Source organism: Aspergillus oryzae, chromosome 6 (assembly GCF_000184455.2).
Source record: "Aspergillus oryzae RIB40 DNA, chromosome 6".
In the NCBI taxonomy this organism is placed as follows: domain Eukaryota; kingdom Fungi; phylum Ascomycota; class Eurotiomycetes; order Eurotiales; family Aspergillaceae; genus Aspergillus; species Aspergillus oryzae.
Genome location: NC_036440.1, coordinates 3,356,365 through 3,368,624, shown reverse-complemented (window position 1 = coordinate 3,368,624; position 12,260 = coordinate 3,356,365). Strand labels below are relative to the sequence as shown.

The 12,260-nt window shown below is 47.6% G+C and overlaps 4 protein-coding genes across 4 annotated transcripts; 2 read left to right on the top strand and 2 right to left on the bottom strand.

Annotated features, from left to right (window-relative positions):
* Nucleotides 1-2,612: 2,612 nt before the first annotated feature.
* On the top strand, nucleotides 2,613-4,733 carry AO090038000118 (uncharacterized protein; the record flags this gene model as incomplete). Its single annotated transcript, XM_001825039.1, has 1 exon — nucleotides 2,613-4,733. One exon carries the CDS (start codon nucleotides 2,613-2,615, stop codon nucleotides 4,731-4,733), a length of 2,121 nt encoding a protein of 706 aa, XP_001825091.1.
* Nucleotides 4,734-6,405: 1,672 nt separating this feature from the next.
* AO090038000119 (epoxide hydrolase family protein) lies at nucleotides 6,406-7,455 on the bottom strand (the record flags this gene model as incomplete). Its single annotated transcript, XM_001825040.1, has 1 exon — nucleotides 6,406-7,455. The coding sequence occupies one exon, from the start codon at nucleotides 7,453-7,455 to the stop codon at nucleotides 6,406-6,408; it is 1,050 nt and encodes a 349-aa protein (XP_001825092.1).
* Nucleotides 7,456-8,252: 797 nt separating this feature from the next.
* AO090038000120 (uncharacterized protein) lies at nucleotides 8,253-8,834 on the bottom strand (the record flags this gene model as incomplete). Its single annotated transcript, XM_023238434.1, has 2 exons — nucleotides 8,253-8,413; nucleotides 8,534-8,834. The coding sequence occupies 2 exons, from the start codon at nucleotides 8,832-8,834 to the stop codon at nucleotides 8,253-8,255; spliced, it is 462 nt and encodes a 153-aa protein (XP_023093003.1).
* A 1,020-nt stretch (nucleotides 8,835-9,854) lies between these two features.
* AO090038000121 (SDR family oxidoreductase) lies at nucleotides 9,855-10,837 on the top strand (the record flags this gene model as incomplete). Its single annotated transcript, XM_001825042.3, has 4 exons — nucleotides 9,855-9,897; nucleotides 9,965-10,499; nucleotides 10,583-10,685; nucleotides 10,766-10,837. 4 exons carry the CDS (start codon nucleotides 9,855-9,857, stop codon nucleotides 10,835-10,837), a joined length of 753 nt encoding a protein of 250 aa, XP_001825094.1.
* Nucleotides 10,838-12,260: the final 1,423 nt, after the last annotated feature.

The following is a 12,260-nucleotide window of genomic DNA, read 5'->3' as shown; positions in this document are numbered from 1 at the left end:
ATTTAGATGTGCAACCGCTGCCGCATTAACCTATGTAAAAAACCCAGCAGCAACTTACCTTTTTATGAACCAACCCGATAGCGACTATGCAGTGAGTATGTAAAGCACTTACGAGATGTCTAGCTGCAGTAATATAGCGGAAGTTCCCTGCCCCCGGTTCAACCTCGGTTAGTAAGCGCGGTTTGGCAGCTCCGATGGTTTCTGCAGATTCAGTACCGCTGTTGCAGATGCGTATCGGCTCGTAGACCCACTAACAGAATCCACATTTGAGCCGGGGCAGCACTAGTTAGGGACCGGAATTCTTCAACGCGGTTTTAGAGTTCGAGACTGCATTTACGCCATTTTTGCCGAGGTGTTCAACAGTTCAGTGGCCCCGAATATAAGACATCGATTCTGTTCGCACGTTGATCCATGGCAAACCTTGACATTGTGGTCTGCTCGCTTTCCTTATACGTTTTTTCTCAGTCGATCTTTGGTATTCCATTTCCTAAAAGATATAACTTAAATTGTTGACGCTGCCTAAATTAGGCCTAGCGCTATTCTTCCTAAGCGATATCTTCTTCCCGCAGTCATGTTGATAGATTCCAGCAACTCAAGCAAATTAAGAGGAATCCAACCAACCTCCCCTTATAGCATAAATCACACCAATACTACTCGTAAATATGATGGCGATACTAAGAGCTGGCAACATACAGTCACTTCGTCTCAGAGTCATCTAGAAAAGCCTTCCGAGCAAGAACAAGCACACTTACACTTTACGAGTTTGAAAGATGCTTCTAAGCCGACGGTTGCTAACCAGATTACTGCACTATTCAGGGTTACTGTCTACTGGCAGTATAATTAGAAGCCCTACTTGACCGCTGTTATAAATAGGCTTAGTTAGGTGCCTTATTATTTTTTCAAGCCTCACCGGCTACCCGCCGGTTAAACCTATGCTATTCCATTAACCGTCCGGTTAAAAAGACTTTATACCTTAACTCAACTTCCCATTTGAGAGTTAGGTATAGTTTCCCACTCGAGTAGTTCCTGTAGCCACGTATCCAGGCTGAGGGACGTGCAAGTGTTGGTTAGAATTACGGCAAGCATATGATATGTGCAAGTACAAAAGAGTATTTTTCAGTGGACAAATTCAGTACTTGCCAGTGCCGCACGTGTAAAGTGAAATTGTCAAAATTGTAGTTCCATCCCTGCGTAACCCGGTTTAGCAATGGTTGGCTTAGTAGTCCCATATCTCATAGATATGCATTAATACATCGTGGAGAGGGAAAACGCTATGCAAAAGCCCGACGGGTGCTCACTTGATGCTGTGGATGGAGTCTGAGGTTAATAAGGATCTTATAGTTCCCCTCTCTTCGGAACCTTTCGAGAGATACATATCCAGCTACACGGTTATTCTCATTCTCGTCGATTTAAAAGGGTCCTGCAGCAGCTCCTTCTAGGAAGCATGGTCGCCTTAATGGGCTGGATATTCCTGGCCGGAGGGCTAGTTTGCTCTATAGCCGAAGTATGCTCCCTCGTCACTCACTTGATACGCATACTAGCCTCCGCATTCTCACTTGGTTTACTCCCAGTAGGACTATAATTCAACTACTACGGGGCAATTTCTGACACTGAAGTTTTATGAGAGTATTGATTCCATATTATTAATATCACTGCTAGTTCGGATATAATCAGAAGAGGTCTACTGGTCAGCAGCTCCTTTCCTGGATGCACGATAGGAGCAAACAGGGGAGATACCGTCAAGGTCCATGCCATGAACACCAGACAGAACAACGGTAGTGCAATCCACTTTTACTGAGTCTGAGAGCTATATTCAAGACTGATGGACAGTACCCAGTCCATTACAACGTGCCCTATCGGCAGCGGTCTGAGCTAACCTACCCTGACACGAAGAATGCTATGGACCCAGGTGATCACACCCCCATTCCGCTCGAGAAGCTTGGGAAAGTGTTTCAAGTGAAGTTTAAGTACGTCGACTGGCGACCGCGGACTGTTATACCAGAGTCAGGTCGAGTGTTACAGCGCTCCACAGAGAAATAGAGCCCCTCTGAATGGTACTCACACCTAGGTCTTAAATGCTGGAACCGGTGTGGCTAGGCGCTTCAAGATGGGAAGTACTACCAGTGAATAACTCTGTCTCGCAGCATGATAAATGCCTTGCGTATTTATACCAGTGCCCAGAGGGCTATCGCCTTGTTGCTCGGACATCAAGGTCATAAACTATAGGTGTCCCAGTGTAGACACGGGTGGCACATTTCATTGTCCTTAGCGATAGCTGTTGGGTCGCGAGATATCCCGCCAAGCTTACATGTCGATCCCATCTCTTGATCTAGTCTGACCCCTCATTTCTCGGACTATATCATACCGAGCTCTCCACATTATGGCCATCCTCAATATATACCGTTCAACGAGTGTTCGGTTATTGCACTTTTCGTTATTCGACGAGAATTCAGGTGGATGTCTGAGTTAAAATCCCAGGCTCTCGGTATGCCTATCTAAGGACGTCCGAGGTAGTACTTTATTACCCCGGGCTAATCTAATAAAGTGGAACCGCAGTCCCATGTACACTTGCTAAATTTTGCCCAACCTACCCCAACAATCAAGAGAAAAAAATGCTTTCCTTGGCATTTCTTGTATACGCCACTGGCACTCTTGCGGCTGCTAGCGTACAGTATATACAATCGCAAGACTTCCGAATTGGGGTTGATCCTGATACCGGGGCTGTGCTTTCCATCGTGAACCCAAGCGATAATGCCTCCATGAGTTGGATCAGTGGACCAGACAACGCACCTTGGCAGCCTCTCGGTAGCAGATGGGGACTAGGCTATGCAGATCTAGGTGATCTCAACCGCGCATTTTGGAACAAGCCTGACCTCACGCTCGGAGATGACCACATGACTGCATCCTACGCAATGGACAAGCTAAATGTTAGCGTTACCAGATGGATAGACACATCTTCCAAGAGCTTCCAGGAATGCTATTCGTTTCTTAACACTGGTGACGATGCGCTGAATCTTAGTGATGTTGGGTCTGAGTCGCTGGGAATTTACCTCCCTTTCAATGATCATTATACCTCCACAGAAGATGTTCTGGAGCACCGGGCTCACGCCCACATCTGGGCCTCTGGTGAGAGCTCGTCATGGGTCAAGCTGACACGAATGGGTCTGCGAGGACCTCATCTTGGCCTTGTTCTCACGGAAGGGGCATTGTCAGGTTATAGTGTGGAGTCGCGGAATACGGTGACATTATCTAACACTCGAGGCTTCTTTCTTATACATCCTAAGGTGCCGAGTCTCCAGAGTAAGGAGACAAGTCAGATCTGTTGGACCATGTTCTGGCATGATGATTGGCAAGACTTTTTTGAGCAGAGTCTCAAACGATCAGATCATTTTATCCATATCGAAGCATCACCTTGGACGGCGGTTGAAGGTGACACTGTCAATTTGACAGTATTTGGGCGACCTGGAGACAGTATCTCCTTCAATGGAGTTGATCTCCCACTTCATAGGGAAACGGGCTTGTATTCAACCTCGGTACAAGCAGACAAGGCCGGCGAGAGGCAATTAACGTTTACCCTGAGGAAGGGTGACCGTGAAAACAATGCTACTGTCGTCCTAAATACCGTGCAGGACATTGATCAGATTATTGCCAACCGCGTTAAGTTTATTACCACGAAACAACAGCTAAACGCATCCTTCCCCGACAGGTCAAAGGCAGGCGCATATGCGGTCTATGATAACCAGATGGAAGGCATAGCAAGTTTTGAGACTGCATCCGATAGGAATACAGGTCGAGAACGCGTCGGGATGGGCGTATTAGTAGCCCGATGGCTCCTAAACCATTCTGACGTAGACGTTGAGAAGTCTCTTCGGATTTATTATAACTATGTCAACAACAAGCTCCAAGATCCATCAGGCTACGTTTATGACTGGCCGATTGGGTCTAAAACAGCATCTCTCCGTTTGTATGACTGGCCATGGGTGATGCAACTTCATCTTGCTATGGCGAAGCTGGGAAACGAGGCTGTAACAAGTCATGGGAATTATACTGCTACACCGGTGGAGCGTTTAATGTCTACCATGGAACGCTTTTACACGGAAGGAGGGGAGACTCATTATTCCATTGGTTTGCCTATCTTCGAAAGTCTCACCTTTCTAAAGGCATACGGATATAGGGATGCATATCAGCGCGCGCTACAACTGTTTACGGCCCATGGCAAACAAATCGCCAAGATTGGACAAAACTATCCCTCGTCAGAAGTGAACTATGAGCAATCGATAGTTGCCCCTGCTGCTATTATCTTACTAGAGTTGTACCGATCCACCGGAGCCAAGTCCTGGCTGGAGGCCGCTCATGCTCATTTTGATCGTCTCGAAGCATTCGGAGGCCGACAGCCGGATTATCATCTTCACGATATTGCAATTCGCCACTGGGATGGATATTGGTTCGGAAAGGATCGGATGTGGGGTGACACGTTTCCTCACTACTGGAGTACTCTGACCGGTATCGCAATGCATCATTATGCAAATGCTACTGAAAACAAGACGTATAAGACCCGTGCTGAGGGTATTCTACGAGCAAACCTCGCTCTCTTCACAGAGGAGGGACGAGGTCATTGTGCTTTTATCTATCCCACTACTGTTGACGGACGTAAAGGTCACTATCTAGACCCGTACGCCAATGACCAGGAATGGGCGCTGGCTCACATTTTGCAGGTGAGAGAAAATCACTAGTAGCTGTCAGTTAATATTATTGGAAGGTCGGGGCGTTTCTACGAGCTTCTATGTGTTGAAATACTGATGATATCTTCCTGGAGTATACTGGTTTCGGTGTCTCGACTCTTAAAGTAAGCCCGAAGGTGTTCCACGGACAGCTAATACCATTCCTCCGCCCAATATCATCGTGACGTGCGGTCCCTTGTAATAGTTCGTCAACGTATTAATAGAATGAATTCGCAGTCTGTATATGAAATGTCTCGGATAAGGTGGTCACGGCGCGACCATGATGCCCATGGCATTTTGGTCGAGTGGGCATGAGATATAAATACTTAGTGCATTAGTCTATCCTCGAATTGTAAGTCTAATTGAGAGGTGTAAAGAACTATATAGAATATTATGTATCTAATAAAGTAGGATATGATAGTAATATTATCATTATTGTTCTCCTGTAGTCCTTTGAACCAACCCAGCAAGATGTCCCTATCCGGAGTTAGGTGGTAGACGGTAGACAGTGAAGTGACAGCACTAGCTAAACGCCTTGATATGTCCTCTCACTTGACAGTGATTCATGAAATCGGCTGATCTAACACGTCAGAATTGTTTGCCAGCCTCACTGCCCAAGAAGTTTATTGTCGAGCGAAGCCGCCGCAATCCGAAGTTACAATGACCCGTGTCAGCCAATTCACCTGACTGTGATGGCTACTCTAACTAGAGTAACCTGCGAGGTCAGAAATCTCTATTTGGAGAAGAATGAAGTTCGATACCGAAGTTCGATACCGTCTGGGAGAGAGGGAACTGGAGATTTACCATGCATCAATTTGGCACCTTACAGGATGTTCGAGAATCGGGCAAGAGGGCTTAGAGTGTTGCGCATTGGAGGGACGTGAGAGAGTCGGAAAAGCTTTGGTTCTCTAGATTTTGGGTTGGTGTGATTTAAGGTCCGTAGGGCTCAAAATTAGGGCATATTCTTACGTCTGACGAGAGTTGTGCCAGACAATTTTTAACGCTCTTCCTGGCTCTGATGCAGCATCATGTTTATTTCTTTATCTGCTTTGAAGAGCTAATTTGAACGCTTGTAAACCTTGGGCAATCACTGTACACAGCCGATGAAGACGATGACCTCAAAGACTGGCCACAAGATAATTAATTTACCACAAAAATAAGCCTCGAAGGTCAGGCAGATGAGATCGAGGTCCTCAAGTGTTGTGTTGTGCGACCCTGGTGTGTTTGGCGGATTTTGCAATTTCTCGATAATATCCCACCGTAGAAGGACGCCGCTAGGTCACCAATAGACATACCATGATGGCTGCTTGATTTTTCCTCGCGAATCAGGCAGGTAGCGTTTCGACCCCATTTAGACAATCAAAGAACTCTCGCAAATGCGCAGCATATAGGTGCCAGTTACTTTGAGCCGGAAAGTGCCCTCCGAAGGCATGTCGCTTGAAATAAACAAGGTTGGTTGCCTGACGCTCGGCCCATGATCGAGGCTGTGAGTCAAGATGTTAATTTCAAGGTCAATGACAGGAGGCTGTCTTCTCGGAGTATCTCTTACCGCTAAAGGGAATGAAGCAAGTTCAGGGAAAGGCCCGTGTTGGTTGCCCCATTGGACTAAGCCCGTTGGCACCCTATATGAGGGAAAGTCGACTCCCCCGCTCGTAGGCTATCATCGATCGAAAGACATCAGCAACTACTTATTCCAACTTTTTGAACCGCTGGTGGTATGTCCAAGGCTTACAATCAGCGTTTCCAGGTAGGATCGCATCGCACCGTAAGGCGCCTGTATCCACAACGTGAATGCTTCCGTAATGAGTTCCTCCATTGTATACTGGTATCCATCGCTGCCGGCGTATTTCAGGTCCCATAGCCAGCCGGCAAACCCAACGGGACTGTCACCCATTGAGAGACTCAAGGCCAATGGCTTCTGAGCCTGCACGGCAGAATACACAGAGTGGTCTGATTCAAACGCAGTGAAGGATCCAAGGTATGCATTCTCTTCTGGTGTCGTCTGATTCCCAGAATACCGATCGATGTCGTCTTGCGTTGGCGGCACGAGCATAAAGTCTAAGAAGTGTCCGATGATGCTATCAGGCACGTCTGACATCATCCAGCTGGAAACGAAGTATCCAACATCCGTGCCCACCACACCATAAGTTCCATAACCAAGCTCTTTCATGAGCACATCATAAGCGGCACCCATGGTTCGAGCATCCATTCCACTCTCCGTAGGTGCCGGGCTGAAACCATAACCAGGGAGGTCAGGGGTGACGAGGTGGAACAATTGAGCGAGAGGATCAATGATCTTGTCCCATTCCAGATGAGTCGATGACCAGCCGTGGAGAAGTAGAAGAGGGATGGCACTATCATTCATAGAACGGTGGTGCACAAAATGAATGGGGATATCGCCAGTATAACCTGCTGCACCAGGAATCACAACCGAGAAGTGATCACGCTTGTTCATACGGTCTTCTACTTCCGACCAGTTATAGTGTTCGGCCCAGAATGTTGATAGCTCAGCCATGGATGCCGCTGGGGGGCCTTCTTTGGTCCATTCATCGGAGATACCGTAAGAGGGGCGATAAGAGGCAGCCCGGCTTTTGGCGAAATCCACCAGTTCCGAATCCACGCGGATATTGAATCTTGTTGGAGTCTGAGAGAATGGGAAATCAAAAGGCAGGCCCCTTTCCGCCGCCGACAGCCCAACGGCGACGGATAACCCAAAGAGCAGATGCAACAACATGTTCTTGCAATTTGATACCAAATGGAAAGGTAGAAAGTAAGGAAAAGAGCTGAAGATGTTGGTCAGGCCAGGCAAATATACTTTGCATATTACTTGTGTTCTACTCTCGCGGCGGAGTTCCGGAGTTGCTACGATGAGAGTATCGCATGGCGCCAAGCCTGTGGGCGCAACATCGAACCTTTAGTGGGATAGTACATTTCTCTAAGGTCCGACGTTAATTAAGATAATCGACTGAACGATATCCCGCTCTGCTGCTTGAGAGCGGAGTCGGGTTGGCACCCGATATGGCTGTACCAATCCATGTTTGCCACGTCGCCAATGATAACGAAGCTAACATATCCAACGGGAGTACTGTACTGCAGTGCGTTTCAAATTCCGTAGCATGAATGTGTGCGAGTGGATTCCTACAAGCACGTTTAACCTTTCGAATGTCAAGCGGCACAGCGCAGGCTCTCACATGAAGTGTTACTTTTGGCTGCTTATCCTCGAACGGTAATTGTTCTAAACAAAAAATTCAAAAACAAAAAAAATAGAAGAAATCCATTAACTGATATACCAGCCTCGCAGGGCAGTTGATCGTATTGGTGCACAATTTGAGGCGTATGACAACAAGGCATCCGATTGGAGAGAGCTTTATTCTCTGAGCATACAGCGCGGAAAGGCCGCACTATCCCCCTGTATCCTCTGCTAATAAGACATCAAGCATAGTCTCACGATTGACTAGACTCGCGATGAGCGCAATGTCTAGTGAGGTCTATATTGGAGCCTCCTACTGAGATACTTTCATGACCACCAGATCAATCCGCCATCAAACGTGCCAAAGCCTCAGGAGTATCATACTTCTTCAGTAAGTCTTCCTTCATCTGCTCAATTGCCTCCGACCTCTCCTTCCTCACATTAATCAACATCTCACCAACCTTCCAGAGGGGGTGCGCGTCCGTCAAGTCCATTAACACCACTAGAAAAACATCATGCTCCTCAAGCTGGTCCAACTCCCCATCTCTCTTTAACCCATCAAGTACCTTCAACATATTCTCGAACCCGATATCTCCTGGCTCTAGGGTACATTTGAACGTACTGATCTCATTCCCTACTATGAACTGATGGTACCAGCCTAGTGGTACGGTCATAGGCTTTCCTGGCTCCAGTGGCGTGAGAGTCGACTTGAAGGCTAGTTCAGAGGTGTCAGCTGGTCCAGTATGGACGGATACGGAGCCATTGATGAGCTCGAACGTCTCCGAAAAGCGGCTGTGGTAGTGAGGAGGAACGGAGGTGCCGGCGGTGGTCGTTTCAATAATAACCGTACGGGCATTATTATTGTGAGAGGCAGACTCGACGATACGGTACTCCCGTTGGTCCCAGCGACGTTCCGCAGGCATCTTGTTCACATATGGAGGCGATTGTAAGCAAGGTAAAAAGGTGATCCCAAATAAGGTAGATATGTGATTTCACAGGCAAGAGAAGAATCTGAACACGCGGGGAATAAGGGTTAAATACCTATTAGTCTCTGAACTCCAATAACCTCCCAATCAGTCCCCCCGCTCTATCTCCTCGTATATGCAGGCATCAGAGTGAATTCATACAAGGTTCCATGCACGGAGGCTGCATAGGAGTCATGATCATGATCCAACGTAATAAAAGGGAAGCAATCAGATTGTTCTCTGTCGGGATTGCTGTAGGCTGTATTATGGTTGTCACTCATCACAGGTGGGTCCGGCCGTTGTTGTGTGGTGGGCGATGGCGGAATAGGTAAGATGCAGCGCTCGTATACTTACATGTAAGCAGCCTCTCTCGAACTCAATAGATGAATATTTGAGCTAGTCCTGCACAGCCTACCACGACCCTACATACGGCGCGATTGAGTGTGTGAGACTGCGATTTATCACATCCTCTTCGCTAACGCCAAGCTTGTGGTGGCTGAAGGATGGGTGGTCTAACTTACGAAGACCAATGGGCGTGCCGCCCTCAGCGGTAGTCCTTTCGTTCAAAAAAGTATGTAATTGATAAGCGACTCGCCGGCTAATTGGCGACTAGTAATGATGTCCCGGAAACCTTCGATTTGGTTGTGTGGCGGCATCCTAAAGGTAGGGTGTATCCGAGGCTGGCTGATAGATTTGTCAGTGGGCTTTACAAATCGCCCCGACAAACTCACTACAAGTATATAAATTAAATAAATAAATAATATTATATAGCCTTCGCCCAAAGGCTTACAAGTATATAAGGTTAGCAGGTGTTGTTGGCGAATCTTCTTCTCCTATATCAAACCATCACAACAACCTTCATGCGAACAAACGTGCCTCTCTACTAGATACTCAGGAATCAGTCGCTAAGCCACCAGATTCTTTCAAGTTGCTACCGACACACATTCCCCATCTCTTATCCTCGAAATCGCTTCTGCCATGGCTTCCACCACCAACGTCCTCATCTCCGGTGCCAGCCGAGGTATGTGTTATACTACTAGTATTATTACTCAGACACAGGGCTTTTCACCCTGACATAATTTTGGCAGGACTCGGAAAGGCTTTCGTCGAACAGTATCTCGCCCGGCCAAACCACACTGTCATCGGTACGGTCCGCGACGTCAAGAGCGCTGCCGCTGAGGAGCTGCGAGCGCTGCCTGCGGCCGAGGGCAGCAAGGTCGTACTGGTCAAGGTTGAATACACTTCGACGACTGACGCCGTGGACGCTGTCAAGGAGCTCGAGGCACAGGGTATCACCAAGCTCGATATCGTCATCGCCAACGCCGGCATCGCTGGCCAGCAAGGGCGTATTGAGACCATCGACCCCAAGGGCCTCGCAGAGGTCTACCTGGTCAATGCCGTTGGCCCGGCCGTGCTCTTCCTGGCGCTGAAGCCGCTCCTCGACAGGGCTCAGACGCCCAAGTGGTTAGCCATAAGCTCCGGTCTCGCGTCGCTCCACGATCTGCACAAGTACCCCATGTTCCCGGGGTTCCCGTACAACGGGTCCAAGGCGGCGTTGAACCACTTCACCAAGACCATCCACGTTGAGAGTCCTAAGATTATCGCCTTTGCCGTTGCTCCTGGGTATGTACCTACGCCAATGAGGCAGATGAAGGCCGTTACTATGAGCCTGTTGATAACTAACTGGGTGTGTTTGTCTTGCATAGGTTCTTTGAGACCGACATGGGACGCAAGACTGCCGCATTTTTCAACTTTGAGAACCCGCCCTTTTCAGACATTAACACGAACATTAAGAGCATTGTCGGGCTGGTAAGCATTTTCCCAGCGGTCTACCCTTTTATCGATGCTATGTCGCAGTCGTCAGCAGTGGGCTAACCGTTGTTGCCAAGGTGGATAATGCGACTCGGGAGAACTATTCTGGGCAGTTTCTCAATTTCGATGGACAGCTCATTGAGTGGTGAGAGGCCAGTCTGAAGGACTAGTATGCTAATAGTCCTTATCTACTGTTCTTAGGCATTTCAGATAACTAAAATCTCTCTGTCGATTGTCTTTTCTTGTGAAGTACTGAAAAATGGTAGGACAATTCGTCATTGAAAACAGTCTAGTAGATAGATTAGCAAAAACACTCATCTTAAGAGAAGGAAAAAGAAGCTACCTATACGTATTAAAGGCTTTATATGTTCCAATACCCAGCAAAAAGGTATATGTAGAACTAATATAGTCCAAAGGAATACCCCTTCGGCCTTTGTGACAATACCCTGCAGAAGATACCAACTGTCACTGTGCTCTTCCAATTCCTGCCAGTAGCCCTAACCTGCTGGCAGAATAGACTCCTAAGAAGCAGCCGGGTCAGGTGGCCGGCGAGAAAACAGCAATCATGATCTGCTACAGTTTACTGGTAAAGATGGCTCGGATTTGCAAAATAAAGGCATTAGCGGCTAGATCTATCATGAGGCTATTCAATTTCATGCGTTTCAATAGGCCCAGTTGACTGTGTGCCGTTAAGCTGATCTTCAAGTTGCCGACGAGCATGGCTTCTCGTAAGCCTCTGCAAGTAGAGAACTGGTACATACGACCATAGGGTGTGGAGAACAGGGCTTCCCGTCCGCTCAGCCGTACTTAAGCCACACGCCGGGAGGTTAGTAGTTGGGTGGGTGACCACCAGCGAATCCCTCCTGTTGTATGTTTTTGTCCTTCTTCTTTTTCCATTGCTGTTAATTTGTTTCATCCAAATCAAAGCAAGTCATCTTGCTCTTCAATGGACCTAAAACACTAAAATCTGGATTATAGGGATCATGGAGCTTTACGTCCCATTTAACGCGTAGAACGTATCTCTCACTTGATCTACAGATACATTACCCAGCTTAGGCATGTCGGTAACACCGGGCAGCTTTCGGAGTACTAAACGATATATAGTATCCCCAGATTAAATCGTACCTGGCCTCCCTATTGCTCTGCCAACCCACTGTCCTTTATACTCCTACCTTCCCACAAAGCTACTCTATTCATTCTCACCAATGAACAGACAGCGGCTATAGTTGAAAATCAGGTACTACCTCTGGACCGAGGACCTACACGGGAAAGGAATGTGTTGTTTGGTGTGGGGGGGGGGGGGGGGGTTGGATAGGAACCAAGAGTGAGGTCAGGAGGGACAACAGTCGATCAGGAGACCGCTACGCGAGAGCACAAGTTCCTTTGATAGAGGGGAATGATATAATCCAAACTCAAAATACCTTCTGGAGTAGACATCTAGTCGTCTATTCAGTGGCCATCTAGTTCACATCAGATACTACTTTCTCCTGGAATTGATAAGGCAGAGCCTTTACTAGACAGATCTAGATATTTTTAATAAAGTCTACGCCGCAGACACACGTCGGGACCAAG